The sequence below is a fragment of the Podarcis filfolensis genome (genome assembly GCF_964270895.1).
Source record: "Podarcis filfolensis genome assembly, chromosome: 6".
NCBI lineage: Eukaryota > Metazoa > Chordata > Lepidosauria > Squamata > Lacertidae > Podarcis > Podarcis filfolensis.
In genome coordinates, this window is record NC_139609.1 from 29,624,228 (window position 1) to 29,651,495 (window position 27,268).

The following is a 27,268-nucleotide window of genomic DNA, read 5'->3' on the forward strand; positions in this document are numbered from 1 at the left end:
AACATATAAACACGTATAATTTCTTGACCTTTTTTTCCTTAAACCTTCTTTCAGCAACTTCCCCATACCTCCCCTTTCTGCATCCCTGTTTTAAATCTTTCCAGCAACCCCTAATTTCAGTTACTTGTAGCAGTTTCTTTAAATCCTTTTTCTCATATCCAATTGTTTGTCACTGCAATTCTATTTTGCATTACCCAAGACATTTTAACACTCATTAATTTTACAACAGTTCTTAAGATAAACTTTAAATTTCTTCCAATCTTCTTCCACCGTCTCTTTCCCTTGGTCACGGATTCTGCCAGTCATCTCAGCCAGTCCCATGTAGTCTATCACCTTGGTCTGCCATTCTTCCAATGTGGGTAGCTCTTGTGTCTTCCAAGAGTACTCTTTTGCTAAGAGTACTCTTGCTGCTGTTGTAGCATACATAAAAAACGTCCTATCTTTCCTTGACACCAATTGGCCTACCATGCCCAGGAGGAAGGCTTCTGGTTTCTTCACGAAAGTGCATTTAAGCACCTTTTTCATTTCATTATAAATCATTTCCCAGAAAACACGATAAATCATCAAACATTAAAAACTTGCCTGAACAGGGCTGCCTTCAGATGTCTTCTAAAAGTCAGATAGTGGTTTATTTCCTTGACATCTGATGGGAGGGCGTTCCACAGGGCGGGCGCCACTACCAAGAAGGCCCTCTGCCTGGTTCCCTGTAACCTCACTTCTCACAGTGAGGGAACCGCCAGAAGGCCCTCTGAGGAGGACCTCAGTGTCCAGGCAGTGACTCTTCATGTAGCACATAGTTAACCTATGGAATTCATTGCCACAAGATTACCACTAACATGGATGGCTTTAAAGGGGGTTAGGTCAATTCATGAAGAAGAAAAAGAAGAGGAGGAGGAGGAGGAGTTTGGATTTGATATCCCACTTTATCACTACCCGAAGGAGTCTCAAAGCGGCTAACATTCTCCTTTCCCTTCCTCCCCCACAACAAACACTCTGTGAGGTGAGTGGGGCTGAGAGACTTCAGAGAAGTGTGACTAGCCCAAGGTCACCCAGCAGCTGCATGTGGAGGAGCAGAGACGCGAACCCGGTTCACCAGATTACGAGCCTACCGCTCTTAACCACTACACCTCACTGGCTCTCATGGACAATAAGGCTGTCGGTGGCTACCAGTCATGATGGCTATTTTCTGCCTCTGGCAAAGATAAAACTATACCTTTACCTTCCTCCCAGAAGCCAAAGTGGCATACATGGTCGCCCCTCTCTTATCCTTACAACAGCTGTGAGAGGGGCTGAGGGACTGTGCCTCATAAATATGGGCTTGATTTTTGTCACCCATTGCTACATTAACTTCACCAGACCTTTCTCTGACTGTTAGACAAGGAAGTGTGGTCTATTTGGTCCTGATAGGGCTGGCTGGGGAACTTGCACTTTGTGAATTCTGATATAAGTGAATTCTGATGCCCCGATTAGAATGCAATTGTCCTTCGGAGTAACCATTTCTGCGAATTTGGTAATGCAATTTTCAGCTCAAAAACATATCGACATGCGTTTTGAAAAGGCAAGGCGTAGATGAGTTGTTTTAGAAACGAATCTTTTGACACAAAATTCATTTTGAAACGACTGTCTTGTGAGAAATGTGTTCGAAAACCCACACTGGAATGCAAATGTTCACAGAGGAAGTAGAAAAGGGACAGGACGGACTTATGAATGAGCACATTCATAAGAGACGCGGCCTGGAAAGAGACCGATCATTCCAAAGTACTGACATACAGACTAGCCAGCTGCGTACGGTTTGATAAGTGAATTACTTGCAGACTCCTGGACCTAAACAAAGCTAAGTTTGCAAAGGAGAAACAGAGAAGGCAGCTGTAGAATGTGGATCCCTTTTTGCCACTGACTTGAAAGCAAGCCGAAGTCTTTGTACCTTGAGCATGGGCTGCGGTGGCAGCTGCATCTTTGTAGGAACAAAAGCAGATCTTGGAACCGAGTGTCAGCGTGCTGGGTGCAATCCTGCACATCTGGCGGTGCTAAAGGAGCTGTGGGCTAATCAGAAACCTGCAATCAACTCCTCACTTGTGTTGCTTTCATCCCTTGACTCTGCAGGCCACAATAGGCTCCTGGCCCAGTTATCTCGTACTCGTGGCCGGCTTAATTTGCCATAGACTAGAGGCTCCGCATTGCAATACTTGCTCCGGTACAATGGCTGTTCGTTCCATTAATGGCAAACAACAAAGCAGAAGAGATGCAGGGTGGGGTTAAACCGGGAAATATATATATAGGCCCACAGTTGTTCCTGCACGGTCATTACCCACATCGTGCTACGGGTTTTGTGATTTTACAATACAATTGATTGAGACCTCAATAACTCTTTCCATGACAAAGGCTTGTGATATTACAGATGCAGGGAGTGGGTTGGGTCACTGGTTGATAGCTGCGGGTTGAAGATTCGGCATCACAATATTCCCCCTCCCCAAAGTTATTACAGAAATGCTTAACTGAACAATAAGGGGACTGAATCAGAAGGCCCAGTAAACATTAAAAAGTAAACATAATTGTTGCAAATGTAATGAAATTCTGCACTCTTTGATGTGACAGCTGATTTGAAAGACTTTCCATTTCCCGGCTTTAATATCAGCGTTTTCTCAGTCTAAAGCTTTCCGAACCAGTCACGGTTTATCTCAATTATTGCTTTTCTTCCATCCGTCTTTATATATAATTTCATTTGCCTTTATGGATGCTGTAACCCTTTGGAATAGCTTTTAACCTTTGCAAGAAAAAAAGTCGCCTTGACCTGACTTGGATCCAAATTTTTTTCTTGGATTTCTTTTCTTTCTTTCTTTCTTTCTTTCTTTCTTTCTTTCTTTCTTTCTTTCTTTCTTCCTTGGCAACATTGGATAATAAAACCTGAACAGCTGAGTGCTACTCTTGCCCCCACCCACCCTAACCAGGGATCTAAGACTCAGAAGCTGGAAAACAGTTTCCATTTGAATAATAGTAACAAAAAAAATTAAACAACTTTTCATTGCTTTTTGCTGGCAAATAATAAAAACCTTCAGATTTGACCTCCATTTCAGTGGCAGCATTGTACTTGGTGACACCGCCACCACAATATATAAGCTTTATCTTTTGAAAAGGGGAGGGGGGAGAGCTTTCTTTGTACAGTAGCACATTAACTTTAAAGAGCACTTACCTAAAGAGTTCAGCTCATCCTTCCGGTAAATTTAAGAAAAGTTCATCTTGAGATTGTCTGTTTCAATCATGTATAATGTAGATAACGCCACGTCTAAATTGTTACAAAAGCTAGGGATCAGGGAAATGGCGGAGAGGGGGGAAGGATGCCACAGGTGATGTGTTCAAATACAGCATCCTAGCAATCCTCTTCTCCCTTATCCTTTAATGAAGGCTCCGGTTAATAAAGGGATGATACACGAAGATGATTACTTCTCTCTCTCTCTCTTTTACAAATTTTCATTACTCGAATTCGATTACAAAAGTGGCTGCTCAGTACAGCGTAGTGGTTTCTCAAGTTGCAAGTTGAGCAGAGCTCAAGCATCAAAGAACACCGGATTGTATTACTAACATACTCCTTGATAGTAGACACTGTGCTAAGAAAGAAAGAAAGAAAGAAAGAAAGAAAGAGAAAAAGCCAGCCCTTCACCTGCCTCCTGGAGGTAAGAAAGCAAACATGGAGGTTCCAGGGCAACCCTGAAGGTCTGGCAACCCTACTCACAGATTTTCTATGGAAGACATTGCCAGTGGTTTAAAGTAAAGAAGGGCAAGGACTTGTAGAAACCTTTGAATAGGGTGACGACTTCAGTCTGGGATACAGAGTCTACAACTAGCCAAAGAGAGAAACAAAAATGTCCAATCCAACTGGATATGTTTTGGAGTTGTTTTATTGCTGCTGATTCTTCATCAAACAATTGCCCTCACATTTTACAAATCCTCTATACCAGCCTTTCTCAACCTGTGGGTCCCCAGATGTTGTTGAACTACAACTCCCATCACCCCTCGCTGGCAAGGCCAGAGCTCAGGGATGATGGGAGTTGTAGTCCAACAACATCTGGGGACCCACAGGTTGAGAACCGCTGCTCTATTCTATCCTGAGGACTAGAATCCTTGAATGCAGGTGCAGAAAGCCAGAGTCCATCACAGAGGGCGTAGGAGCCAACTTTTAGGGGCACAATAAATTATTTGAGGGGGCAGCCCCCCCCAAATTGGTGGGTATTCCCATTCAAATGGTGCGTGTGCACTGTGTCATGTGATCGATTATGTGGGATGGGGCTTACAATATTTCATTCAAGTTGGCATCCCTGACAGGGGGTAACATACTAATTGTAAGGTGCAATTATTTGATGACTATGTGGCAGTTGATCACTTCTTCGCAATGTCACTCAACTGACAAGGAATTTACTTGCTTATATTTACTGAACTGGCTGACAAGGATGACTAACATAGCAGCGTCACATAGTTAAAGGCTCGATGCCTCTGTTTGGGGAGAGCTTCCTGTAAGCATCTCTACCTTCTCCCCCTCTTTCCTCCTTCCTACATCAACACAGAGCATCAAAACTTCGGGAGAGCTCTTTCTCATTAGGGCTACAATTACCTTTTCCAGCCAGTGATGCTTTACATCGAACCATGGTTCATGAGAGCAGCAGGTGATACCTGCAAGCACCCTAATGTGTTAAACGACCATGCCGGGTAACATTAGCTCTCTCTAGCAGTGGCTCCGTACAGAGACCATCTGCCAAGAAAGGTTAGTTTGTGTCTTTAAGTTATTGGGCTTTCAGCTTAAGGGGGGGGGACCATGCATTTAGGAAGTCAATGATTACTTCCAAGCTACCTTGCCTTAGCTGAAAGCCACAAACAGAGTAGGTCTATAGTGAACTTTAGGCAAGGTTTGTGGCTTCCGGTGTGCAGAAGTGGAAATCTGGGCAAAAGTACAAGCTTGCACAAACAGTTCAGGTGGATTTGACACATACAGTCTGCTCCGGTGCATATAATATATTTGAAAGAGCGAGCAAAAGTAAACCCGAACAAAAAGATATTTATTCTTCAGATTTAAAATTAATTTCCTGTATTCCTCAGGGAAACACCTCCCCTCATCCTATCCAAAGACATAACTTTATGAGAAGAAAAATGGGGAAAAAATATTTTATTTTATTTACACACTGTGGGGTGAAATGCCCCCCCCCCACGGAAAAGCAGAAAAAAGGGATCTGCTGGCTGTTTCAGGTTGCGTTTGCTGCTCTTCTCCATGTTAGGTAATCAGATGTCGTTTAGGCGAAATAAATCGGAACGACTTGAATAAAAAAAAAGAAAAAGAGAGAGAGGTGAAAGTGCAGAATCTGGTTTGGATAAAAGTTTAATTCTACGGTTCCAAGTGACATCGCCCTTTTACAGGAAGCAGAGCATACCGAGACAGGAGTGGCCAAGTAATGAAGATGGATTCATCTTGTTATCAGCGAGTCATTTACAAGGGCTTGAGGTAACCTTAAACATAGCAGATAGCTCAATGGCACTTGCCACTAAGCCTCTAATTAATGAAGAGCAGGCTCTAAATTAACAATGTACATTTACAGACGAATTCCGAGCGAATGCATTCAAGCCGTGGCCCTGAGATGGGGCAGTCGGCTCTGTTCTTTCCAAAAGAGTTTGCTCGGGAGGCCCATGGAGTTCAGCAGCTGTGCGTCCAGGTGTGCAACCGAGAAGGGAGCAGTTCAGCGAAGGGCAAGGCAGCGTCATTTAAATCATGCCCTGCAACACCTGCGCAGGCGACGAAGGTGCATCAGCCTGATCCCTTTATAACTGCAAATATAAAGATTTTTGATTTCCTGGAGACATTCTCAGACTTCAATTTGATATGACACTCCTCTTCCAACACCCACACTAATATATATTTAGGGCTGGCCCAGATCGCTCTCTTGGGCTTTGGGGAATGTGCAGATTTGTTCGTAGGCAATTAAAATATCGCTGGAGGTGCCTGCTACATGATGGAGCACCCTCAAATGCCGTCACGGCAGAGATGTGAGCTGGTGGAGTGAAGCTCCTCCTGAAAGCCAAACGGAGATATTTATGCGCCAATTAAGATGTATTTCCCAGAAACAACAACAACAATAGTAGTAGTAGTAGTAAGAATCTGATTTGTCCGTGTGCATTTCCAAGATAGGGGGGGGGGAGAACCCTATCAAGAAAGAATATGTGGTGACCCTGTCCTTCAGGAACAGAACACTATAATATTTGAAGTAGTTTAATCATTGTGAAGCTGTGTGCAGAACACACACCCTCTCCCCCCGCCAATCCATCCTTATTGCAGATAGGCTGAGCTGTGTACAGATGACCATAACTACTGCAGATAGTGAGTACTGCTACTCCTGGGTAGGTTGATCATTGGTATCAGAATTTAATAGTTGCTTTTGGACATTCAGTGAAGGCACTTGGGAAATAAGTGTGTGTTCATTTGGAGTGACTGCGCAGAGCCTCTATGCATACGAATATATGTGTGTAAGTGTCTTTCTGCACACCATTTGTGTTGATTTTACGCTGCCACCAAGACATAAGAGTTTTCTGGGCAACTTATACAGGGTTGCCATACGGCAGGGAATTTCCGGACATGTCCTCTTTTGGGGGTCCCTTTAAAGCAAATGCCCTGGATTTGGTGTTCAAATTTTATTTATTTATTGTGCGGGCGGCTCTGGTTCGGGCTCAACAACTTTGCGTGTCCAGATTTTTACCTCTTGAGCAATGAGGCCAAACTTAGATTCACAAAATGTTTAGGGGTATGTGTACCCCCGCATACCCCCCAGAAAATAGGTGTGTGTGTAAATATAAAATGTAAAGCAACGTAAAGCATAAAACCATTTTAAAATGGTGGCTGGGGGACTACCTAAATAACAAAACAGAACTCAGCGCACCCTCAACATTAAAAACAGAGGCCCAGGGCATATTTACATTGCCACCTTAGAGCATAATGAAGTGGGGGGGGGGTTGTGCATTGCAGAGCTCTCCCTCCACAGCTGCTCACATCAGCACAGCTTCATTAGTGTCAGGTTCATTTCTGTTTGTGTACGTACCAAGGGATGTTGAGGGGCAGAGGTGTCTTTAACCCATGCAAAGGTGTTCACACCTTGGCTAGAGACAAGTTAGGAATGGCTTAAGGATTCCAGTCAGTGTGAGAAATAACACATCAAACTATAGTATTTTTTAACAAAGTAAAGGATATATACGCGTTTTGCCTACCGTCATTTGAACATGGATTAGAAACCTAGCACTGGAAACGCAGTGAGGGCGCAGCCCTGGATTACCTAAATTGTTTAAAAGGCCTGAGTGAAAACAAAAAAAGAGCAGCTGACGAAACCTAGATGGAAGGTGCTGAAATCACCCAGCCCCAGTTAACAATCTTGTAGCTCTGTTCTGGATCAACTGCATTTTTTCTTTTTTTCCATAATTTAGGTTTTATGCAATTATAAGGGATGCGGGTGGCGCTGTGGGTAAAACCTCAGCGCCTAGGACTTGCCAATCGCATGGTCAGCGGTTCGAATCCCCGCGGTGGGGTGCGCTCCCGTCGTTCAGTCCCAGCGCCTGCCAACCTAGCAGTTCGAAAGCACCTCCGGGTGCAAGTAGATAAATAGGGACCTCTTACCAGCGGGACGGTAATACGGCGTTCCGTGTGCTGCGCTGGCTCACCAGATGCAGCTTGTCAGGCTGGCCATGTGACCCGGAAGTGTCTGCGGACAGCGCTGGCTCCCGGCCTATAGAGTGAGATAAGCGCACAACCCTAGAGTCTGGCAAGACTGGCCCGTACGGGCAGGGGTACCTTTACCTTTACCTTTATGCAATTATAACACATACTGCAACAAACGTTGCACAACCAAAAAACAAACCACAACAAAAGCAAAAAAAGAGGGGGGAAATGCATCTATAAGAAATAACAGCAAACAGATAAACAACACAAACAAACTTAATTATTTAAAAATCCAACCTTATACACATGTTACTTGACTTCCTCTAATCCCTCCCTTCTGAATTTCCTTGTATCTGAATGTAACAGTTTTCCAATATCATTATTAAACAACAATATTCCAGTCATAATCAAATTTCTTCACTTTTCTTAGTGTTCTAAATCCCATTTATTTAAATAAATCCTAATTTAATCCTAGGCCTGTTTGGTACTTTCAAGTAACTTCTAGTTTTTAATATTACAATATTTATTCAAATAGTCCTTAAATTCCCTCCAATCTTCTTGATATTCCTCTTCTTTCTGGTCGTGGATTCTTCCAGTCAGGTCAGCTAGCTCCAAAAAGTCCATCATCTTCATCTGCTATTGGATCAACTGCATTTTCTGGAATGTTTTTCAAAGCAACCGCACATGCATTGCAAGGGTCTAAATGGGAGGTGACCAGAGCATGGGAAATTCTGGCCAGGCTCTCTCCATTCAGGTGAGGTCACAGCTTGGGCACTAATGGGAGTTCCTGCTTTTTCCCGAGTTCTCAGAATGAGCCCTACTCATACACTTATACACAATGTCAGGCACGCCCTCCAAGATTACTCTGACCAAAATTACGGTGCATGTCTTTTGGTGTGTCACTGCGGCGTGAGTCAGCTGGCTCCCGCAAGGTGTGAACTCCAACTCATCCCCAAGACATTCCGGGATCCTGTCAGAAACCGGGATGGTTTCTGTAATTCCATGAATGTCCCGGGCAAATAGGGATAGTTGGAGTTATGGAAGGTCTATCTAGACCTTGAAGTCAGGAATGAGGTCAACTGCTGCAATCCCACCTTCATCTTGCCCCTGTACTTTAGCAGTAGTGTAGAAAAATAAATTATTTAGGTGCAGCTTTCCAAATTCCCCATGTAATATATGATTTTCCTTTGTATTATTTCAGCTACAGAAAGATGTTTCCCCCCATCTTTCCTCCCCCCCCCCATTCACTCCAGTCTATTCCAGATTCTATTCTGAGCAGCATAGCTCAGCTGTGCAGGAGGTTATTATCCCTCTACTTCTGTCCATACCAGGTCACTCAACCATTGCTACTGTGCCTTTCTTCTAGCAGATCAAGATAATCAGGTGACAGCAAGAACTTCACAATTTTTAGCAGGGGCAATTAGAATAAGATCTATTATTTGATTATTGATGTAAACCTCCAGAGTGTATTTTGTCTGGTTAAGTTTTTACCACTAGCTTCAGTACATTATATTTTATTTTATTGCTATGGCTAGCGGCTGATGCAAACAAAGCTTCTTCTGATTCTGTGCAGGAGCCAAATATATAGGCCTGCAGCCAAATATATGGGGAGTTATCTCAAGGCAATATATGATCCTTTATCTCTGCAGGAAGGGAGAATATGTCAATTCCAGTTTCTCTCAGTTTCTCATTGTTCCAAATATTAACTTCAGTTCTCCACATTTCCACATCAGTTGTGAGGGGGGTGTAAGTTTTTCTCACAGAAATTTATCAGAATTTTAGCATTGATTTGAAAGGCTGTCTGCTATAAACATTTTTCCTTAATAAAATGCATTTTGTACTGTTGCCATCTGTCTGGGCAAAAATCCCTTAAAATAGCTCAAAAATGGCATTTTATTATTTTATTTTTTAGCGATCTTGCCAAAGAAAGTTCAACGACTTTGCCCCCTGCCCCCCCCCCAAAAGCTCTGGATTTTCACTGTTTGAAATATGGCAACCCTAGTACTTTGTATGGTTTTCCCCTCTAATATATGCATTTATATATTCAACCTAGTATATTCCTTCTTGCGCGTGTTACTTGGCTGCGGAGTGGTGTTGCAAAATTCACAAAAGTGTGAATTTCAAGGGATTGCTATATTTTGGTTCCTGTCTTGCTTGGAAAGTATGAGCTGAGTAATATTGCTTTTAAATGCAAACTGATTCAAATTTTCTCCCCAGTCCCCAGAAGTTGCAAATGTAGCTATATTCTCTTTGTTCTGTTTTCTTTCTCCTCTCAGACTTCCCCCAAGCTTCCTTTCTCATTTCACTCCCTCGCCGAATTCCTAATCCTCAGTGATCCCCCCAAGCCTCCTTCCTTTGGTCTATGGCCTTCTCATGCCCTTCGCTTTTGCTTTCCTTGTCCCTTCTGCCTATTCTTTCTTTAGGACAGAAATGGGAAACTTGCAACCCTGTCAATGTTGTTGGACTCTTCTACTCCCATCAGCTCCAGCCAGCATGACCAATCGCAAAGGATGATGGGATTTGTAATCCAGAAATATCTGCTTGCCATACTTTCCTGTGGCTTTTAGGGTTCTGTCATGACTGCTCTATAACTTGTAAGATTTGGATCAAAACTGAATTGCAAGGTGAGCGTTTCATCAGCCTGCTTGGCCAAAAGTATACTGCACAAAAAAGACACCCAGCTATCATGCGAGACGAAATAAGTGGGTGCTAGTGAGTTCATTGCAAAAAGAGTAACATTCCCAGCATGACCAAGAGGGAGGTGGTTGGTTGGTTTTTATTTCCCGCAAGCTGAAATATGAATGAATGTCCTCATGGATCAGTTGAGTCATACCGGCCTGATCACAATTTAAAATAAAAATATCAGAGCAATCTTCTGTCTGAAGGCAAAGAGAACCACGAATTCTCAAGGAATGGCGTCTGCTGGAATTATAAGGAGTTAAAGGAGGTTTTCTCCGTGATCACTTCACCAGCAGGAATTGTGTAGGGGGAGAAACTGCACAACATAAACAGACTTCTTTTCTTGCAGACATCCTGTGAAACATGAGCATTCTTCCATACCAGAAGAAATGTGTATATAATTTAATTACTTGATAGGCTATCATGCATAATTGCTAATCAGGCTCAGACATTCTTGCAGAGTTACAAAGACAAGAGAAACATCCACTCGGGTCAGAGCTTGCAAGCATCAAGGGTCTGGTGCACACTGTTGCGTATGATCCCAAGATCGCAGTCTGTAACAAAGTGTGCATGTTGTTCCATTTATGGGCAAAATAAAGAGCTGGCCCTGCTTCTAGGGTTGGTTCCCATATTAGCCTTTTCAACACTTGGTTGAATATCAGTTTAAGGACTGAAGATGTCTTATATGAACAGTCCCAAAAGAGCATTTCATGCAGCTGGGATCATACATGGGCACACTTTGATATTTAAATCCTTTAAAAAAATAAAATAAAAGCGTATTACCTAGAAATCCCACCTCTATATACTATGGAAAATGAAGTAACTGACAGCACAAAATGCTTTCTTTGTTGTCAGAGCTTATTTGTGCCGCCTTTATGTTGGATTTTATTACATATATAACATAAACATAAATATGGATCACATTCAACAAATGTGTGTGTGTGTGTGTGTGTGTGTGTGTGTGTGTTCCTCTCTATTACAGGAAATCTATCCCTCCCTGTGCATGTTGAGCTTCAACTCTTCTCCATTTTATCACGTATGCGCCTTGCCTTATTGCAGGTGTTCACACACTATATTCAATGAGTATACAGTTTGTGTCCCAGGGTGCACAACAGCCGAGCTGTACAAACAAAAAAAATTGTATGCTCTTTCACACAAGCACTCACACCTGTGTAGAGACAGCTTGTACCTGTGCCAAATGTGAACAAGTCTAAAATTACACATGTTCTTGGCCGCTGCAACAAATCCCCTTCCCAGTAGTCAATACTGTATTATTATTATTATTATTATTATTATTATTACTTTTAGAAATGTCTACAGTAAATATATATTCAAACACATTCTTGAATAATAAATTTTCATGCAGGTTTTTAAATTTAAAAATCACAGAACAGCATGGAGACAGGACTGGACAGATTTATGAATAACGCCATGTGAAATGGATTTGGGCCCATGGTAAACTGACTCATGTATCCCTGGTCAGTTGTCATTTCTTGGTGTCTGTGAGTCCCATCATGTCAGACTCGTTTTCTGTTGATATTCAGCACTCTCTCCAGACTCAGGGAACCCCTGAAAACTTTAACCAGCTTTGTGTGATGCTGATTGCAGAGATTCCTGAATGCACAGGCATAAGAGGAAGGAGCGGGTAGAATTTCTATAAAAAAATCAAAGTGGCCTAACTCTTATTTTATTGTTTTGTGGAACACTGCCTTTGGGACAGGAGGACAGCACTTCAGTACCTTTCCAAGTATACCGAAAGATTACGACAAATTATCTGGAGAACAAGCCAAACGGGAAATGAGAATCCCTAGAAACACGAGCCCCACATCAACTGACAGTTGATAAGATCACAATATAAGCCGAGATAGAAAAGGGGGAAAGGAATATCAAAAGTAGAACAAAGAAAGTAATGGAGAGGGTGGGGAGGTTGGTTAAAGCAGAAAAGGCTGGGTAAAAGCAGCATCTAATAGAAGCTCTTCTGTCCTCAGAGCCAGTGTATCGTTTACTGTAGCGGGACCAAGATACTTTAACGAAGGCATTCATTTATCATAAAAACGATATGGGGGTATCTTGCAGACCAGCCGCGAGTCTCGCCAAGGGTAAAATAGACAGCATAAATTGTGTCCAAATGTCGAAAGAGAGAGGGTCGCGACTCTTCCAATGCAGCAAAACAGTCCACAAGGCATAAAATAAAAAATAAAAATAAAAACCCGAATGGAAAGCTTCGTATAATCCAAGCCAATTCACTTGAACAGCGATATCTGACTGTTCGCAGATCTTAATGGCACCCATGCACAGAACAGCACCAAGCAGAAAAGTGCAGGCAGAAGTGAAATGAGAAGTCACATTTAGAAGTGTCCAAATTAGGATGTACTGAAAGACCGTGGCGGCACAGTACAAATTTGCTGACAATGTCTTCAAAGGACATTTTAATGGGGATTGCATTCTCCGCAGGCATAACAACGTCACTTTATACCTAGTGGAAATCCTACTCGTGATATTTCATCTGGTGGTTCTCCAGTCCCATGTTGTTTTCCGTAAACCCTTTGAAACCTGCCGAAGTTGTTTTTCCTCCATCAAACAAGCACTTAGAGACGGACATGTAACTGTAGGGTTGCTCAGGAGAGCTGGGCTTCAGGCGCTGCTCTTAAAAACACATACAAAATGTTACAAAGCAAAAATGTGTGCGTCTAGGTGCCAGGTTACAGAGCCCGGCTACAAGTTTATAGAGTCCTGACCTTTATGTTTCTCCTCTTGGTTAATTTTGATTTAGGCTGTAATCCTAAACACGCCGACTATAGAATAATCCCCACTGGAACTTAGCATGACTTGCTTCTGAGCGAAAACACATAGGGTTTTGCTGTTAGGCTGAATTAGATGATACACTGAGCATCAGATTTATACATAATTCTTGGCGTGGGAAAAGTCATGGAAGAGAACGATATTTTGGGGGGCTTGCTATTTGACTAAGGAGAATATATTTAAGATGGTTTCTTGGTGGTATCTGACACCCAGCAAACTCTCTAAAATGTATAAGAGAGGATCAAATCTGTGTTGGAGAAGGGTTGCAGGTTCCATCTCTGGCATCTTTCAGGTTAAGTGAAAAAATCATGGAAAACTATTATCGGCCAATGTAGACAGTTTTGAGACTGAAGGACCATTGAGGCAAGGCTCTATAAGGCAGCTCCTTATGTTTTCTGTGTGTTTAAAGAAGGGAGACTGTGCACCCCTTTAGCTGCCACTCAGCATCAGCCAAGTGCTACCTGCTCATCCCATCTCACCGAATGCATCACCCACTGTGTTGAAAGGCCAATCGTCCCATATTACACACGTTTCTTCAGAAGTAACTCACGTTGCGTTTGCTGAGATTTACTCCAAAATAAGTGCATACCAACTTGCAGCATTTAAAGGCTGAATCTGGAGACCAGGGGAGCTTTCTGAAGTGTTGCAAAGGTAGCCAACGGATTTCTTTGTGGATGCGAGGTGCTGTGGAACAATTGCTGTGACGCTTCTTCAGCTGAAGGCATCAGTTACACTTCTCCTTAAGTCACCAGGCAGCATATTTTATTTTTTATTTTTTAAAAATGAAGCGTAAGTCATGGTGCTTCTGCAGTGAAAGACTCCCTTGTTTTGTGAGCATTTGATTTGTTGGGCTTAACAAACTCTGCGTGTGGGGCATAGCACGGCGCTTTTGTTCCACCTGATTGAAGTTGTAAGCTAGTTTTTTCACTTCGTACAATAGATATTAGTATTTATTTTCATGGGCTGTCTGTACCAACCGTACTGCACTCAAGTTAAATGTACTTTAAACACCGATTACCTGCAACCCGTGTTTAATCTTAACCATGGGTTATGGATATTTCACCCCACAGGTATTTTTCTGTAATCGCAGTGTGTGAGTCACATAACCTATCAGGAGCGCAGATATGAACTCCTGTAATTTGGGGCATGCTTTGCAACAACAGCATAGAATAGTAAGCTTGCAGGAGCTAAATGTTCTCTGTTTTCCAGAAGGCTCTTATTTGGTGACATTTCTCAATGCATTGCTATTTTTTACAATCACATAGCAACAACAAAAAACAACAACAAGGGACAGAGTTTGGTGGTACTCATTCAAGGCAAGGTCTACCTGTTTAAATGTTAAATGGACTCAAGACTGAAATGTGCTTATGAAATATCCGTTTGAAACTTCAGAACAATCAGTAGAGACAAAGGATACATAGCATGCCTGGATCACAAAGATCCTCTCATTTGTGGTTAGCCCTTTGCTTTTTAAAGTTTCAAAGGAAATGACAAGGCAAGTGGGCACGACAATGTACTTGACCTTCCTGAACTGTACCTCCTACGGGCATCCACAGTCATAAAATTTTCTAAGAACTTCAGACTTTCTTCTGGTACTTTTCCTCCCTCAGACTCCATGCAGAATAAGGTACCATTTGATCACATCAGTCTTTCACACCAAGGTGGTACTTCTTGAACATATCAGCCCATTGGAAAACATGTCAGTGAAAGCTGGCTCTATAACTTTGATGCTCCCTTCCTCTGAAGATTTGCCAAAGAATGAGTGACTGTACACATTTTAATGGCACTTGGCTGGCTTTTATTGTCCAGAACTATGTTTTACAACTAGCAAGGTAATGAGTAGAAATTTAAGCAACATTCCAAACTGTTGGAGCTTTCTTTTTTTTAAAAAAATGTATTTTTATTAAAGATTTTCTTGGTTTACAAAAGTATGTGCAATGTCTCTCTTTTTTTCAAGTAACATTTTTTACAGATCAGTTTCATTTGCTGACATATTAGGAAGAAAAGGGGAAGAGAGGTGGAGGGGGGAGAGGTGAGTGGGGGTGGAGTCGGGTGGCGATATTTCTATTTTACTTAATATATGTGGGGTTTTGTGTCAGCGTCGCTTGTGCAGGTTCTCTGCTATTCACTTGTGTTCCTTTGGTGGTGAGAGGAGTTGGGGTTGGCCTAGGGTGTGGTTGTTTTGTTTGTGATTGGCTGTGGTGATCTTTGTTTTCATGTGTGAGTGGGGTGGGTGGGTGTTTTGGATCAGGTTAGCCATATTGATTTGTATGCTGTTGGTGGATTTTTGTCATTATCTTGTTGGGTTTTGTATGTGATAAAGGGGAGCCATACCGGGGTGAAGGCGTCTTTTTCTATTTGTCCCCGTGTCAGTTTCAGTTTATTGGTTATTTTTTCTAGTAAGGCTGTTTCCCATACTATTTGGTACCATTGCTTACTCCTGACAGGTCTCTCCAGTGTCTGGTTATGATGTTTCTGGCTGCTGAAAGTAGGTGGGTTATGAGTTCTTTGTGGTGCAGATGGGCATTATTGTCTTGGAAGATGTTTAGTAGGGCCAATTCTGGGGTGATTTCTAATACTTGCTTAGTTTTTTACACATTTATCATATGGCTGGTGTCCAGAATAGTTGGATTTTGGGGCATTCCCACCACACGTGGAGGTATGTGCCTGTGGAGGTGCACCCTCTCCAGCATTTTGGTGAGATTCCTGGTCGTATTAGCACTAGCTTCTGACTTTGCAAAATTTACCTGTAGACCCAACACCATTGCAAATGTGTTGAGTTCTCTGATTAGGGAGGTTGCTGTGCTTTGGGGCCTGGTGTTGTGACCATTAGGTCATCTGCAAAGAGCCCTAAATTATTGTTGGAGCTTTCTAATTCTACATTAGGAGGGACCTGTGAAGCTGTAAGTGGATACAGGGCTACCTGGGACTTCGCAGTGGAAGGTTCCTTGGAGGAACTGCCTGCTGTACCAGGATATCTTCAAATGGCAAGGTAAACACCGAAGCACAAATGTGCTTATTAAGGTCTCCAGGCAGAAGTTGGAGCTTCAAAAGTAGTGTTATGAAGTGCTGTGTACCATCCTACTGAACACACCTGATTACCTCTAGCATGATGCTCCCTCTAACCTTACGCAGTACTTCACGGTTATGTCCCTGACTTGGCTTAGGTTCCTCCACTCAGGTGCCACTTTCCAAGAGGAAGTAAGGCTCCACCCACTTCCTGCTAGGGGTTGGCAACTTGTGGGACATGCTGTAATCCCATGCAGGTTGGCGAGGAGGAGGAACAGGGACAAAAACAGAGAGATGCCCCTCCGTACATTGGCAATATCCACCACTGACTCCAGGGACTCATCTAGATTGGTAAAGAAAAAGCGTTTTGCATGTGCTGTGTATGCGGTATAACACTGTGACACCAGATGGCGCTGTGGAGCCTCATCTTTCCCAACCGGTTTTCCCTGTATGAGTTTACAATACGCTTAACTGAAATGCTTCTTTGATGTGACTAGATCCAGCCCAGCTCCACCTATCCCAAGAGGAAAGAAGTGCTCAAAAAAGAAGGTTCCCATCCCAATATAAGCAGCTATTTAGCAGCCAGCTTGCCATTTAGGAGGCAATTGTTTTCCATATGGGGCTTATGCCTTTTGGTTATCAATTGTTCAGCACTGCTGACAGCAAAAGAGTAGAGCCCATTGTGAGTTCCTGTTTTGCTCCTACTCTAGGGCAGCTGCCTATGAGCTGCTTCCCGGTTCCCTTCCAGACTGTTGGGCCAGTTTAGCACTTCCTGCGCCCTGAAGAATGATGATTGCCTCCTCGTAGTAGTATGTCTTGCAACATTCTGTGAATTTACAGTGGTGAAATAATGCCAATTTATTTCAGCAGAAATCTGGGTGTAGATTCGAGCCATTTTATACAGATATAAAATGGAAATTATTCAAGGCAAAGACAGCTTTATGAAGGTCTGAGAGCAGCCTCTGAATTGGGCCCTCTAAGTCTTTATCTCGGATGACGCGCCTTCCCCGTTAGCTCCTGACAGAATGAAGATTCAGAGCGCTAATATGCAATAACTGTATCTCAATCTGTTGCAGGTAGTTCAAGGCCATTCTGCATAAATGGTATGCATTGCCTCTTGTCTTAATCCTTAAAAACTCCCAAATATCTCGCGTGCTGGCATAGGTTAAGGTTTAATGCGTCCTCCTGCCATAAACGCCTCACTCGAGACTAACAAATAAGGGGATATTGGTTTAAGCCCCTTTGTGAAAACCAAACAAGTTTTCAGCAGCTCTTCGTATATTTATGGTCCAACGTGAATCATTCCTTAGGTTTTTTCCCCCTGTTCTAAACTATTAGCAGTTAATGTTCATCATTCCACTGCCTTTACTCACTTTCTCCCCCCTCTTGTCTTTTCCCATGTGTTTCCCCTGCCCACCTCCCACTCTGCAGTACCAGCTCGAGAAAAAATCGCCTTGGAGAGTCATGCTGTTGCGATGGCACAAGTGGCTTGTCTTCTGCACAATCCTGGCTGCGATGATCAGTATTCCACTTCTGGTCTATCAAATGATGATTGCCTTTAAGGATCCTCCTCCCAGTCTTGTTTTCCACATCGCATCTGTCTGCTTTGGAGCGCTCACAGAGATACTTCTGACCAAGTGAGTGAAAACAAGAGTCTGAATTTCCTCCCGCCGCTTCCCTCATGCAAACTAGCAGAGCTGGCTCTTGTGCTTTTTCAGACTTGGTGGCATTTAGAACGTCCCTGCAGAGATGCAGCCATTAGATTAAATCAGAGGTCTCTTCACCCTCATGTTTCAAAGCACCATTAAGGTTGCACGCCTGTGCTTGTCTCATGTTTGTTTGCTTGTTATGCAAACCAAGCACTCAACTCCCCACCCGAGATCTCAAATTGGGTCCACCCAGCAAAGTCGAGAGAATAATATTTCAGGGTTGTGTAACTGTTAAGGAGTTTTGGTTATTGTTGTTAATGGTTTCATTATAAGGAAGGAATTAAAAATCCCTCCCAGTCAGGACTTAGAATTTCAAAGTCATCCTTTAATGCCTTTGAGTCACTGTGAAACTAATTCAGTTGCACAGTGAAGCACCATTCCATGGCATGCAAAACACAGATATGACAAGAGCGGAAATTGCAAAGTTGAATTGACACGAAATTAGTTTGCAGTGTCTAAACTTTTCCGTTATATGCTCTTCAGCTTGAACAGAACAGGGGCCTATATTTCTAAAGCACAGTGAGTCCTGCTGCTTGTAAGCCTAATTACAGGGCCGGTTCTTCCATTAGGCAGAGTATGGCAGCTGCTTCTGACAGCAAATGCAGGATGTCATGAAAAAATAGCAAAAACTGTTATTTATTTATTATTATGGTAAAGGTAGAAGGTAAAGGACCCCTGGACGGTTAAGTCTGGTCAAAGGTGACTATGGGTTGCAGCGCTCATCTCGTTTTTCAGGCCGAGGGAGGTGGCGTTTGTTCACAGACAGCTTTCCGGGTCATGTGGTCAGCATGACTAAACCGCTTCTGGTGCAACGGGACACTGTGACGATTGCCAGAGCTCATGGAAATGCCATTTACATTCATTCATTCATTCATTCATTTAAGCAACAGTATTTACTACTAGGGACAAGGAAGAAACACTTGTGAGGTTCTTCTTTGTGGGTAAAACCACAGAGCCTAGGACTTGCCAATCAGAAGGCCGGCGGTTCGAATCCCCGCAACAGGGTGAGCTCCCGTTGCTCGGTCCCTGCTCCTGCCAACCTAGCAGTTCAAAAGCACATCAAAGTGCAAGTAGATAAATAGGTCCCACTCCGGCGGGAAGGTAAACGGTGTTTCCGTGCGCTGCTCTAGTTCACCAGAAGCAGCTTAGTCATGCTGGCCACATGACCCGGAAGCTCCCTCAGCCAGTAAAGCGAGATGACCGCCGCAACCCCAGGGTCGGCCACGACTGGACCTAATGGTCAGGGGTCCCTTTACCTTTACCTATGGTGCCAAGATTACTTTCATGTGCACCTTGACTTAGCGAGATGGGAGGAATACTATTTGCTGCCCTCTCTCAGGCAGCAAAATGTCTTGCCCCTGCCTAATCATTAATATTGTTAGCCTTCCTATTTGTGGATGATATCCAGCTAAGTCATACCTGGAATACACCCGTTGAAATTAATGGACTTGTTAAGTTTATTGCATCCGTGGATTTTAATGGCCTGCGCCGAGTATGATTTAGTTGAATATTAACCGAAGAGTTTTATCCCTCCATTTGGGCCTGATTCCCACTTTAGATGTGACGACATCATTAACAAGCCATTTTTTCGTGTCATTTTCATGTGGTGAGTATGCCTTATGAATGCATATCCTTTTGGAGATGGCTGACATTTACTGTGCCAGGTGGAAAGCCTAGAGAATTAATAGGCTCCCTGATTTGGTAGATATCGGCTGTCATCACGTGGGGAGTGCATTCAGAAGACGTAATCACCGGGTGGTTTCGCCAAGTCAAAGCAGCTGAGTATGAAAATTGAACCCTTTATCTTCCATTAGAGGGGCAATATGCTTCCAATGGGACTGAAATCCTCAGAGACGGAAAAACTGATATTGCCAAAGCACCAAAATTAAACAGGACTTCAGCATTTCAGTGATAAGGCTGCTTCTCTCTAGGGGCTATTTCAATAGTGACACCAAGAATGCCTTTTAGTCTGTAAAATCTTGTGTATGGATGTTTAAATAGGATGTGGAGAATGGGAGGAAATTTGTTAAACCAAATACAGCCTTTTTGTTCGTTTTCACACACAGGAAATACAAAACCCAGTTTAATTAGCAGCAGTGAAAATGATTCTTATTAAACTAGATTTCCCTTGTTCAAGATTTCCCTTTGTCTTACAGCTTTTCCTTATAAAAAACTAACCTTATGGTTCTGCCTAGTCCAATTACAAACACATTTGTATTTCTGTGTGTTACGTTTTGTCCTAGTTTTGTTGGCTCTGTGAAATCCAGAACTTGCTTGTTTGTTTGTTTTTTACTTTAGGTCACTATGAAAGTCTAACAGATGATTTAGTGTATTATTAGTTTTGGCTATCAAAACAGATCATGGGAAAAACAGCCCAGGTCATTCTGAAATGGCATTTTCATGCAATGGAATATACCTGATTCTGTCAGCCGCCAGATGTGTGACTTTATTCAGCAACAAATTCCCATCAATTGCACATACCTTGTCAAATGTGCATGTACCAGCCAATGCTCTGGTGTATGTATGAATGAAAACAGACACATGCACAGAGGCAGGGCCGGCCCTGCGATGAGGCAGAGTGATGCAGCTGCTTCAGGCAGCAGATATTGAGGTGCAGGGAGTGGCCATGTGCCCCCTATGCTAGCCTGCTGCCCTCAAGCACAGTAGAGGATATTGTCCTTTCACCAGTACTGGAGTAAGAGCAAACCACCAGTCCTGTTGGCTTTTCGTATGTGTCTTGGGGAAGGATATCTTCTTGTCCTTTGCCTCAGGCAGCAAAATGTCTTGAGCCAGCTCTGTACACTGGATGCAGCACATTCAAATTACAGAGACACAGACACCATTTAATAAAACCATCATACATGAAACAAGTGTAATTTATTACAGAGTAGAGAAGTGTTTCCCACCTTGGTGCATGGCAGTTCATGGAACTGGACACAACTTACATTAAGCGAGAGCTAGAGGTGTTGTTTATCTGTGGTACAGCTATGGCAAGTTTCCCTCTTGTATCCTTCTGATTTCCATCTATATAACACAGGCATAACTTATAGTCAAAGCTACTACAAGGCATCAGGAGTTAAAGCTCATGGGCACCGTCCCTCGGTTTCTTTAAAGTATTCTCCTTGCAACTTTTCCTTACGCCTCAGGAGTGAAATGTATCCATGTTAGTTTCACTTTATCTCAAATCAACATGCCCCACACTGACACGATTATCTCGAATCTGTGATGGTCACCATTAAAATGTTGACATTTACTGTTTGAAACTAATTTGCGTTACTGTGAAATTGCAGGTATGCCCTGTAAATAAGTGTCACTAACATGAATTATCTTCAGACACTTAATGTCAGCATTTTAATGCCGGCCACTCTCTGTTGTAGGTGGCTGTAATTTGGGAGCTCGGGATCTGGAGAAGTAACTAGGGTCAGGCTTTAATGAAGTGTCTGAGCAAATGAAGAACAGGGAGAAGTGAAGCACAGAATAAGAAGCGGGGAACTCTGGGAACGAACCTTCAGAAATTTAGATATGTATTTGAAATGCTGTTTCTGCTCTACACAAAAGCACAAAAATGCTAATGATATTTAATTTTCCTTAACTTCTAACCTTTTAATCTGTTGCACTGCTGGCTCTGTACTGTAAAATGGTTAAATAATTCCAGGGTTGCCATCTTTTAAAAAGTAAAAACCAGGACACCCCAAACGTTGTCAAGCCCTAAATAATTCTGTACAGTGGTACCTCAGGTTACATACGCTTCAGGTTACATACGCTTCAGGTTACAGACTCCGCTAACCCAGAAATATTGCTTCAGGTGAAGAACTTTGCTTCAGAGTGAGAACAGAAATCATGCTCTGGCGGCACAACAGCAGCGGGAGGCCCCATTAGCTAAAGTGGTGCTTCAGGTTAAGTACAGTTTCAGGTTAAGAACGGACCTCCGGAACGAATTAAGTACTTAACCCAAGGTACCACTGTACATCTGAATAACAACAATGTAAATCGGACTGTTTTGTATTACTGCATATTGGCTGTGTTCACACATATAATGCTAAATCGTGTTTAGCGTTACAGTGGTACCTTGTTTCTCGAATAGCTTAGTTGTCGAACAAATCGGCTCCCGAACGCCACAAACCTGGAAGTAAGTGTTCCAGTTTGCAAACGTTTTTTGAAAGCCAAACGTCAGACACGGCCTCAGATTGAGTGCAGGAAGCTTCTTCAGCCAATTGGAAGCCACACCTTGGTTTTTGAATGGTTTCGGGAGTCAAGCAGACTCCTGCAATGGATTAAGTTCAAGAACCAAGGTACCAGTGTATGAGGATGAACCCCCAGTGAGCCCCTCCCCACTCCTCCTTCAGTGCTGCCATAAGTTTGGAAGCTTTTACTTTCATCTTAGACTAAATGACATCCAAATCTAGGTAAACTCTGGTTACCCAGACTTTACTATCATTAGCAAAGACAAACCAGTTTTAAACAATTGTTCACGAAGCTGGCTTCTTTACACTAAATCGTATCCTCCCTCAAAGAGGGCACGTGTTGCGGTGCGACCTGGAAACCAAACCCTGTGGTGTGGGTGGGTACAATTGGATAGCCACAACACCCTATTGGAAGGTCCCTTGATGCTGGGTTTAATCAGGCCAATGGGACACTAGCCAAACGGATCAAGGGACCTATATATGCCCATGCACGTGACCCTGAGTTTCCTCTTTGGGCCAGTGCATCAGAACACCCGCCCACCTCTCCCTATATTTAGGGCTTGCACTTGACCTTGCTATGCCGTTGTGTGTCATCTGTTGTTGGGACAGGAGCACGGCAGGAATTTTCCCCACTTGACTGATTGGCTGTTGCCATTTGGGTTTTGCCTGCCACGTAGCAAATCGTCACAACTTGTAAGGTTGCGGCTAGGCTCTGGTTCAGGTGATAGGGATGGCAGAATGCTCTCGCCATCCCTATGTGAAGGGTATTCCGTTAAAGATATCCAGGGACTCAAGTGTTTGGTCAACCCTGAGAGAGGTTGTGCCCGTGCCTGAGTCCAGGGGGACATCTGGGTGATGGACTAGTCTGACCCCGGCTTTCCGCTGTTCCAGGTGTTCACCCTAGGCTGACCTAAGTTGTGGCTTAAATTCTGCCAAAAACCAAACCAAAATTTGAGTCTTGTCTGAATTTATTTAAGGGGGAGGTTAAAAGGTCTAAACACACAACCATAGTTAAGATTTACCACAGTTTTAGGATTTAGGCATAACAATAATTTGTGGTTAATCTAACATCTGTGGCAGCTTCCAAATTCTTCCAACAGAGGAGGGAGGAATGTGTGAACCTGAAGTGGCTCATCTTCCTAACACCATACCATGGTTTAGTGTTACACTGAGTCATTCTAGAGTGTCTGACTTTGCTTTAAAAATATGTATATTCAATTAGGAGTTTCCATTTTTCAGTGCTTGACGAGCATCTGCATTAACTATGAACTACAAAATGTAAGGAAGGAAGGGGGGATAATTATAGGCAGCAGAAAATCACAGAAGAAACCGTCATGAAACAATTAGGCCAAAGTATCACTGGCATATTTCTTTCCCCTTTTCCAGTTGTTTGGGGCGGATGTCTTTCCCCCCACTTCTCTATAAAATACCAATTGGAAAATTGCCTGGGGGCTCCTAAATCATTAGTAAATTAAGAATCTGTTTTTAATAGCGTTGAACTTGTAAATAATGCATTAATTGACTAGCCTGAAAGTTAGGTTGAGTGGTAGGAACTCTGGCTGTAAATGCATAGTGAAAGAATTGTGCACCGTGAGGAAGCTGCACAATGAACGGAACAAATTAAATATGACAGTTGATATTTGCGAAAATGGTGAGATAATTGGAGGACACCTGCAGCTGTTTTCCAACCAAAACAACAGAAGCTGAATATATATCCAATAGAAGTGTGTCACATTTTTATTTGGGCACGATTCTTTTTTGTCCTCCTTGGGGTTTTCTGCTGCGAATTGTGTTTGTTTGTGCCTTATTTTTTGTCAGGTCATATGTCTAAACAACCAACAAGTGCCTCTTCGCCTGATTCTGCAGTTTATTGGTTCTGTCACTGTTACATCTTGCTGTGTAAAAAATAAGAGCATGAATCTTATTTACTAAGAGCTGGGAGTTCCTGCAGACGATGACTCGGGCAAACGCACAGGAGAAGCCTTGAATCCTTCAAAACATTTATCTGTGAGCTTCTTACCTGTATTGGTTTGGGGCTAATTTCTCAATATCTCAAATATCTAAGGAACGTGGCTCAATAGACCAATGAGAAGCATTCTGTGTTTGGATCTGGACTGGAGTTTTGTCCAGCCAAAGGTGCTTGGAGACTAAATACACATTCTGTTAATGATACAATTACAGTGGTACCTCGGGTTAAGAACTTAATTTGTTCCGGAGGTCCGTTCTTAACTTGAAATTGTTCTTAACCTGAGATACCACTTTAGCCAATGGAGCCTCCCACTGCCACTGTGCCACCACCGCACGATTTCTGTTCTCATCCTGAAGCAAAGTTCTTAACCCAAGGTACTATTTCTGGGTTAGCAGAGTCTGTAACCTGAAGCATTTGTAACCTGAAGCGTCTGTAACCCGAGGTACCACTGTAGTGATTATGCATTTTAAATAAAGATGCATTTTAAATAAAAGGACACATTCTACTCATGTAAAAACACACTGATTCCCGGGCCATCCAGGGGCCGGATTTAGAAGGCAATTGGGCTGGATCCGGCCCGCGGGCCTTAGTTTGCCTACCCATGATTTAACACATTGCTATGTTTTTTAAACTCCTATCTACCAAACTGTGGCCAAAGATAGCCTCACGGGTTTTGCCCCATATTAAACAAGCTGCTGGTGATAGTGAACTGGTATTTTCTTTTAATTAACCACAACTACAACTATTGGGGGACACTGGTGGCGCTGTGGGTTAAACCACAGAGCCTAGGGCTTGCTGATCAGAAGGTTGGCGGTTCGAATCCCTGTGACGGGGTGAGCTCCCGTTGCTCGGTCCCTGCTCCTGCCAACCTAGCAGTTCGAAAGCACGTCAAAGTGCAAGTAGATAAATAGGTACCGCTCTGGCGGGAAGGTAAACGGCGTTTCCGTGCACTTCTCTGGTTTGCCAAAAGCCGCTTAGTCATGCTGGCCACATGATCCGGAAGCTGTACATCGGCTCCCTTGGCCAATAAAGCGAGATGAGCGCCACAACAACAGAGTCAGCCACAACTGGACCTAATGGTCAGGGGTCCCTTTACCTTTCTTTTACCTTTACCTTTACTATAACCATTATTGGTAATCTCAACAGAAATATTTTGCAGGGCAACAAATCGGCACACAAGAAACTGAACGAGTGAAGGCTTGTATTTGAAGTGTCTCTGCAGAGTTTGGCATATCTAGCACAGATGTACAGTAACGTACGTGGAGCGGGTGACGCTGTGGTTTAAACCACTGAGCCTCTTGGGCTTGCTGATCAGAAGGTCAGTGGTTTGAATCCACACGACAGGGTGAGTTGCATTGCTCTGTCCCAGCTCCTGCCAACCATGCAGTTTGAAAGCATGCCAGTGCAAGTAGATAAATAGGTACCGCTGTGGCGGGAAGGTAAACGGTGTTTCCGTGCACTCTGGTTTCCATCACGGTGTTCCATTGTGCCAGAAGTGGTTTAGTCATGCTGGCCACATGACCCGGAAAGCTGTCTTTGGACAAACGCCAGCTCGCCCGGCCTGAAAGCGAGATGAGCACCACAATCCCATATTCACCTTTGATTGGACTTAACCATCCAGGGGCCATTTACCTTTTTTTGCTTTTTTTACAGTAACTTATCAAAAGGTGCTGGGAGATCCTTTCTGAGTCAATATCTAGTTTTCATTGGGCTTCCACTACTTCAGGAAATTTGATCTTGCTTTGTTTTTGCATCAGAACTGGGAGATGCAGAGAAAAGCTTTATTTTGCATTCTCTATGTATATAGGCAACAAATCAAGCCTTCAATACATCCTTGTCAGTCACCAAAAACGAAGGAACACGTGGGGAGACTTAAAAGTAAACTGTAAAATAAAAGCTCTGGACATTAGCTGAGCTGGTGTTAACAAGAAGCATGAAGCATTTAAAACAAACGCGGCTTTTGAAGCAATTACACCTCTATTGCTACATGATGTATTTATCTTGATTAGTCTGGCATCAAGGAAGTACTGAAAGCAACTCTGATGACAGACTGTACCATACCTCACACTGCAAATATGATATCATGGAGACAGACTGTAAAAATTGCATGCTGGCTGGGAAAATTATTAAGAGTTTTTTCTTTTTCTTTTTGTCAAATATGCAGGAAATGTTATGTGTATTAAAATTCTTTATCCCATATGGAAAGACTTTCAAAACTGTTTTGTTTGGGGAGGCCAGCACAGTTGTAATGTGTTATATAAAATAGCTCATGCATCTTATCACTTCAAAACAGAAAATTACCACCTAAGAATATTTTTACTTGATGGATTAAGTTGAATGATCACCAGCTAATAAAAGTATATGATATCACAGTTGTACCTGTTTACGTATCCCTCTGGATATGTAATCTTCGGGTTATGGCTGCGGCAAACCCGGAAGTGCTCTGTGTGCCTTGCGCACGTACAGAAGCGCTCAATTGTGCTGTGTGTATTTATGTAATTTTCAGGGTGTGACGGACCCCCAGGATGAATTACCGTATTTTTTGCTCTATAAGACTCACTTTTTCCCTCCCAAAAAGTCAGGGGAAATGTGTGTGCATCTTATGGGGGGAATGCAGGCTGCTCAGCTATCCCAGAAGCCAGAACAGTAAGAGGGATTGCTGCTTTCACTGCGCAGCAATCCCTCTTGCTGTTCTGGCTTCTGAGATTCAGAATATTTTTTTTCTTGTTTTCCTCCTCCAAAAGCTAGGTGCGTCTTGTGGTCTGGTGCGTCTTATAGAGCGAAAAATACGTTAAGTTCATATCCGTAGGATTTACTGTACGCATGTTCATAGTGTTTTGATACAACTGAAATCATATGCAGTTAACTAGGCATATCTGAAACAGATGAAGGGTCGTGACAATGTTTTTTTATACTGTCTTTTGGTCAGCCTTTTGTTTCAGTCCCAAAATCTGATTCCCTTGACTTCAGTAGCAAATAAGTGAAACCATCTTCTATTCTATCTTCACTTGAGACATTTCTGTAGTTCAGTAATTCTCAAATGGTTGGTCAAGGCTAGGGACAGTTGGATCCATCTATTTCCAGTCACATCAGTTTTATGTATGTCCAGGCATGCCAACTAAGAGGTCTGGGGATGGGCCTCCCCCAAAAAAGTTCAATGAAAGGGCCGGGCCTCCTCAAAATTCTGCAGTGGCCGTGCACACAAACCCCCTCAATTGCGGGAGCAAAGCAA

The 27,268-nt window shown here is 43.0% G+C and overlaps 1 protein-coding gene across 7 annotated transcripts in view; it reads left to right on the forward strand.

Moving 5' to 3' along the window:
• LOC310765583 (uncharacterized protein) overlaps positions 1-27,268 on the forward strand; it is a 267,886-nt gene that overhangs the window by 182,710 nt on the left and 57,908 nt on the right. For 6 of the 7 annotated variants that reach the window (XR_014549641.1, XR_014549642.1, XM_083620781.1 and 3 more), the window contains one exon: positions 17,606-17,811. Coding sequence is in view for 5 of the 7 variants with exons in the window: in XM_083620781.1 (XP_083476907.1) it covers positions 17,606-17,811 (206 nt within the window). In the remaining 2 variants the exon portion in view is untranslated. Of the gene's footprint in view, positions 1-17,605; positions 17,812-25,195; positions 25,234-27,268 lie in introns of those variants that run through there. The other variant, XM_083620784.1, reaches the window with a different exon arrangement.